The sequence below is a fragment of the Theropithecus gelada genome, chromosome X (assembly GCF_003255815.1).
Source record: "Theropithecus gelada isolate Dixy chromosome X, Tgel_1.0, whole genome shotgun sequence".
Taxonomy (NCBI): Eukaryota; Metazoa; Chordata; class Mammalia; order Primates; family Cercopithecidae; genus Theropithecus; species Theropithecus gelada.
In genome coordinates, this window is record NC_037689.1 from 147,401,248 (window position 1) to 147,407,015 (window position 5,768).

At 54.2% G+C, this 5,768-nt stretch overlaps 1 protein-coding gene across 3 annotated transcripts; it reads left to right on the forward strand.

Annotated features, from left to right (window-relative positions):
• Positions 1–473: 473 nt before the first annotated feature.
• Positions 474–5,204, forward strand: MAGEA8 (MAGE family member A8). Of its 3 annotated transcripts, XM_025372841.1 has the most exons (4): positions 474–610; positions 2,386–2,664; positions 3,442–3,503; positions 3,579–5,204. In XM_025372841.1, exon 4 carries the CDS (start codon positions 3,642–3,644, stop codon positions 4,599–4,601), a length of 960 nt encoding a protein of 319 aa, XP_025228626.1. In that variant the 5' UTR covers positions 474–610; positions 2,386–2,664; positions 3,442–3,503; positions 3,579–3,641; the 3' UTR covers positions 4,602–5,204. The 3 variants fall into 3 exon arrangements, with proteins under 3 accessions (XP_025228626.1, XP_025228625.1, XP_025228624.1); XM_025372840.1 differs by lacking the exon at positions 2,386–2,664 and having other exon boundaries at positions 3,191–3,503; XM_025372839.1 differs by lacking the exon at positions 2,386–2,664.
• The last annotated feature ends 564 nt before the right edge of the window (positions 5,205–5,768 follow it).

The following is a 5,768-nucleotide window of genomic DNA, read 5'->3' on the forward strand; positions in this document are numbered from 1 at the left end:
CCAGTGGGAAGGCGTGCCTCTTCTCCCAGAGGTCACTACAATCATAGGTGCTGCAACCCCACAGGGAGAATCTGGCCTGGGACCCGCAGCCATTCTCTGCAAGGGATGCAGCTGTGCAAATGCTCAGAGGTGACAGAAACAGAGCATCTCCTAAAAGAGCCAAGAGTTAGGAAGAGGACCCTCCTGAGTGAGGACTCAGTGCTCACCCACACCACATAGAGGGGCCACAGAATTCAGCTCAGACCCTCATGTCAGCCCTGAAAGACCCCAGCAGCCTTGTCCCCCCTCCACACCCTTCCCCCCACTGCCACCTCAGGGGACTTGGAATCAGAACCTTGGTCTGAGGGAGGCAGACACTATCAGCAGAGTACGGGGCTCCAGGATCCGCCAGATCTCAAGATGAGAACCTTGAGAGATAACTGAGCCGCTCCTCCCTCATCCCCCGCCCCACTGGAATCCGGTTCCGCCCCTACTGTCCACCCAGGTGAGCCCTGGGTGGACGGATGTGACGCCACTGACGTGGCCGCAGAGATCAGAGAGAAGCCTGGTTCTAAGTGGTCAGCTTGAGATCGACTGAGGGAAGCGGGCCCAGACTCTGTGAGGAGGCAAGGTGAGACCCTGAGGGAGGACTGAGGAGGCCCCCACCCCTCATGTAGAACCCGAAATAATCTAGCGCCTCCCCTGCTGCCAGCCCTGGACCACTAGGGGGCAGACTTGTCTGGCTGGGCCACCCCTAGCCAGCCCTGCGCTTAAGCCACAGGGGAATCTGGAGTGAGAGCTTGGTGTGACCAGAGCAGGGCTGGTTAGCAGAGGGCAGGGCCCAGGTTCTGCCAGGCATCAAGGGCAGGACCCTGAGGGAGGGCTGAGGCCCCACAGAGCACATCGCTGCCCCTACTGTCAGCCCTGGGCATGGCGGCCGGGCATGGCGGCCAGGCATGGTGGCCGGGCATGGCGGCCGGGCTAGCTGATTCTGACGTCCCCATCCGGGGATGATGCAGCGAAGGGGCTTCATAAGCACGGCCTCAGAGGAGCAGAGGGAGGTCCCAGGCCATGCTGGGAGATGAGGGAGGCCTGAGGGGACCCAGGACCCCAGGACAGGAGGCCCACCCTACCTGTCTGAGACTGAGGCGCCTCCACATTTGGCCTCAGGAATCTAAGGGACTGAGACTCAAGTCAGCAGGGGGGTGGTGCCCAGCCCTGCCAGGAGTCAAGGAGAAGAAGAAGAGGGAGGACTCAGGGGATCTTGGACTCCAAATCAGTGGAGAACTCAGCCTTGGGAGGTCCCATGATCTGTGGCTGCATGTGGCGCATCCTTGTTGCGTTTTCAGGGTGTCAGAAAGGAGAGGGCTGTGGTTTGAGGAGTGAAGTCTCAGGTCACTGGAGAGAGGTGCCCCAGAGCCCTTAAAGAGGACTCAGCAGACCTCCCGTCACTGACCTAAGAAACCTGCTCCTGCTCTCAGGTCTGGGCACTCCAGGCAGGACTGTGGGGAAGGGAAGTGGCCCCCCAACTTTCTGATCGGTGGCCTCAAGGAGATGGTGGCCTTGGCATGCAAGACACATCCATGGTTCAGCAGGAAGGAAAGGGCCATGCCTTGTCGTGGAGTAAATATGAATAACTGGATGACACCCAGACAGAGAAAGACCCCATGAAACCTACTACTTCTGTCAGCCTTGGGAATCCCATGCAGGGGTGTCCATGTAGTGCCCCCATTACTTCTGCCTCCCGGGTCTCAGGGAGGTGGCAACCTCGGTCTGAAGGGCGTCCTCAGCTCAGCAGAGGGAGCCACACCTGTTCAACAGAGGGACAGGATCACAACATCTGCAGGACCCAAGGTGTGTACAACATCTGCAGGACCCAAGGTGTGTACTCTTTGTGATGACTGGGGGTACTCCTGGCCTGGAAAGAAGGGACCCCACAAAGTCTGGCTAACTTTGGTTATTATCTCTGGGGAAACCCAATCAAGGGTGGCCCTAAGTGGCAATCTCACCTGTACTATGGGCAGGAAGTTGGGGAAACTCAGGAAGATGAGGTATTCGTGGTAAGGGGAGATGTCTGCTCATATCAGCGTGTTGTGGGTTGAGGAAGGACAGGCTCCATCAGGGGAAAGATGAAGAACCCCCTGAAGGCCTTAGAATCCACCACTCAAGAACAAGTAGGGACAGACCCTAGTGTCATGCCTGGACACCCCACCCAGTGGTCATCAGATGTGGTGGCTCCTCATTTCTCTCTTGGGATCTCAGGGAAGCGAGGACCTTGTTCTCAGAGTGACTCAGGACAAAGCAAGGACCCCCATCTGGGCAACAGACTCACTGGTCCAAGAATCTACAAGAGTCTAGGTGACAACACTGAAGGAAGATTGAGGATAGCCTCGATGGTTCTCCTAGCAGGCAAAAAACAGATGGGAGCCCAACAGAAATCTGCCCTGCCTCTGTTGTCACCCCAGAAAGCATGAGCAGGACTAGCAGCTGAGGCCCCCTGTGTGATACCAGACTCATTGGTCTCAGGGAGAAGAAGGCTTTGGTTTGAGGGGGCTGCATTCAGGTCAGCAGAGGGAGGGCCAAGGACCTGCCAGGAGTCAGGGACTCAAAGGACACCACTCACCAAATACACAGGACCGAACCCCTCCCTGCACCTTCTGTCAGTCATGGGAAGTGCAGGAAAAGGTGGGTGGATGGAATCCCCTCACTTGCTCTTCTAGTGTCTCCTGGAGATAGGTCCTTGGATTGAGGAAGTGGCCTCAAGTCAGCCCAGGGAGAGTTTCAGAACCTGGAGGCATCAAGATGAGGACCAACCAGGATCCTCACGTTTGGACACATGGGCCCCAATGTATTTTGTGTAGCTATTGTTGTTTTCTCACCCTAGGGCAGGACACATGGACCCCAATGTACTTTGTGTAGCTATTGCTTTTTCCCCAGGAGGCCTTGGGCACATGGGGCCAGATGTGGGTCCCTTTACATCCTTCTCTTCCATATCAGGGATGTGAACCCTTGATCTGAAAGTTTCTCAGGCCAGCAAAAGGGCCAGATCCGGGCCCTGCCGGGAGAAAGGTGAGGGCCCTGAGTGAGCACAGAAAGGACCATCCACGCAAAATAGTGGTGAGCTCATAGAGTCAGGCTCAACCTCCTGACAGCACTGGGGTACTGGGGCTGTGCTTGTAGTCTGCAGCCTGAGTTCCCCCTCGATTTCTAGGAGCTCCAGGAACCAAGCTGTGAGGCCTTGGTCTGAGGCAGTATCTTTAGTCACAGAGCATAAGAGGTCCAGGCAGTACCAGCAGTCAAACTGAGGTGGTGTTTCCCCTGTATGTATACTAGAGGCCCCTCTAGCATCAAAACAACAGGAACCCCACAGTTCCTGGCTCTACCAGCCCTTCTGTCAGTCCTGGAGCCATAGCCTTTGCCCAGAGGCTGCACCCTGAAATGCCCTCTCAATTCCTCTTTCAGGTTCGCAGGGAACAGGCCAGCCGGGAGTTCGGGAGGCCCCAGAGGAGCACTGAAGGAGACCTGTAAGTAGGCCTTTGTTAGGGCATCTGGGGTGTGGTACCCAGCTGAGGCCTCTCACACGCTTCCTCTCTCCCCAGGCCTGTGGGTCTCAATTGCCTAGCTCCGGCCCACACTCGCCTGCTGCCCTGACCTGAGTCATCATGCTTCTTCGGCAGAAGTGTCAGTCCTGCAAGGCTGAGGAAGGCCGTCAGGCCCAAGGAGATGCACCGGGCCTTATGGATGTGCAGATTCCCACAACTGAGGAGCAGAAGGCTGCATCCTCCTCCTCTACTCTGATCGCGGGAACCCTGGAGGAGGTGCCTGATTCTGGGTCACTGAGTCCTGCCCAGAGTCCTCGGGGTGCCTCCTCTTCCCTGACCGTCACCGACGACACTCTAGGGAGCCAATCCAATGAGGTTTCCAGCAGCAATGAAGAGGAGGGGCCAAGCACCTCCCCAGACCCAGCTCACCTGGAGTCCCTTTTCCGGGAAGCACTTGATGAGAAAGTGGCTGAGTTAGTTCATTTCCTGCTCCGCAAATATCAAATTAAGGAACCGGTCACAAAGGCAGAAATGCTGGAGAGTGTCATCAAAAATTACAAGAACCACTTTCCTGAGATCTTCAGCAAAGCCTCTGAGTGCATGCAGGTGATCTTTGGCATTGACGTGAAGGAAGTGGACCCCGCCGGCCACTGCTACGTCCTTGTCACCTGCCTGGGCCTCTCCTATGACGGCCTGCTGGGTGATGATCAGAGCACGCCCAAGACCGGCCTCCTGATAATCGTTCTGGGCATGATCTTAATGAAGGGCAGCTGTGCTCCTGAGGAGGCAATCTGGGAAGTGTTGAGTGTGATGGGGCTGTATGATGGGAGGGAGCACAGCGCCTATTGGGAGCTCAGGAAGCTGCTCACCCAAGAGTGGGTGCAGGAAAACTACCTGGAGTACCGCCAGGTGCCCGGCAGTGATCCTGTGCGCTACGAGTTCCTGTGGGGTCCAAGGGCCCTCGCTGAAACCAGCTATGTGAAAGTCCTGGAGCATGTGGTCAGGGTCAATGCAAGAGTTCGCATTTCCTACCCATCCCTGCATGAAGAGGCTTTAGGAGAGGAGAAAGAAGGAGTCTGAGCAGGAGTTGCAGCTAGGTTCAGTGGCACGGGTTGCTGGAGGGCCTGGGCCAGTGCACTTTCCAGGGCCACAAACAACCCCGTCCCTGTCCTGTTACATGAGACCCATTCTTCACTCTGTTTGAAGAGAGCAGTCACCGTTCTCAGTAGTGGGGAGCATGTTGGGTGTGAGGGAACACAGTGTGGACCGTCTCTCAGTTCCTGTTCTATTGGGTGATTTGGAGGTTTATCTTTGTTTCCTTTTGGAATTGTTCCAATGTTCCTTTTAATGGATGGTATAATGAACTTCAACATTCATTTTATGTATGACAGTAGACAGACTTACTGCTTTTTATATAGTTTAGGAGTAAGCGTCTTGCTTTTCATTTATATTGGGAAACCCATGTTGTTTCTTGAATTCAGACACTATAAGAGCAGAGGATTAAGGTTTTTTAGAAATGTGAAACAACATAGCAGTAAAATACATGAGATAAAGACATAAATAAATTAAACAATAGTTAATTCTTGCCTTCTTTGTACCTCTTGGTGTACCCTATGTATCTGGATTTGCTTGGCTTCTTTGAGAATGAAACTGAATTAAATATGAATAAATAAGTCCCCCTGCTCACTGGCTCATTTTTTCCCAAAACATTCATTGAGCTTCTGCTATTTGGAAGGCGCTGGGTTAGTACTGGAGATGCTAAGGTAAGCCAGGCCCACCCCTGACCTTAGGGTAGTAGAGTCTAGTATCTGCAGTCACATAACTAAGGTGGCCAGGTATCCTTTAAGATCTAAAGGGAAAATAAGAGGGATGAGCATGTGGAGCAACAGGTGAGAGTGGTGGAGTGTACATGCCCTGAGCCAAGGCCTTTTGGGCTTTGGGAAACTTCAGTACCTTTTGGGTGAGCTGATTCTAATGAAGCGGGGTGGGGCCAGAGCCAGATTCTCAGAGGACAAGAGAAAAGCTTGGAAGGGAAACCTGCTCAGCAGTTCCTTTTGGATGGTGGATGAAACAGAGAGGCATCTCCTCCTGGGGCAGGAATGGGAGGTGTCCTGCACTCTTGTCTCAGTGAGGTTGAACACAGCACACAAAGTTGGTGATGGATACCCATCATACACATGGGTTTCCTGAGAGATAAGCATGAATCTGCTGAGATGTGAGGCCCAGATGCCACTGGACATGTGCTTG

What these genes read in the sequence shown, in the direction of transcription:
- MAGEA8 (XM_025372841.1), top strand. Translation starts at nt 3,642, where the DNA reads ATGCTTCTTCGGCAGAAGTGTCAGTCCTGCAAGGCTGAGGAAGGCCGT.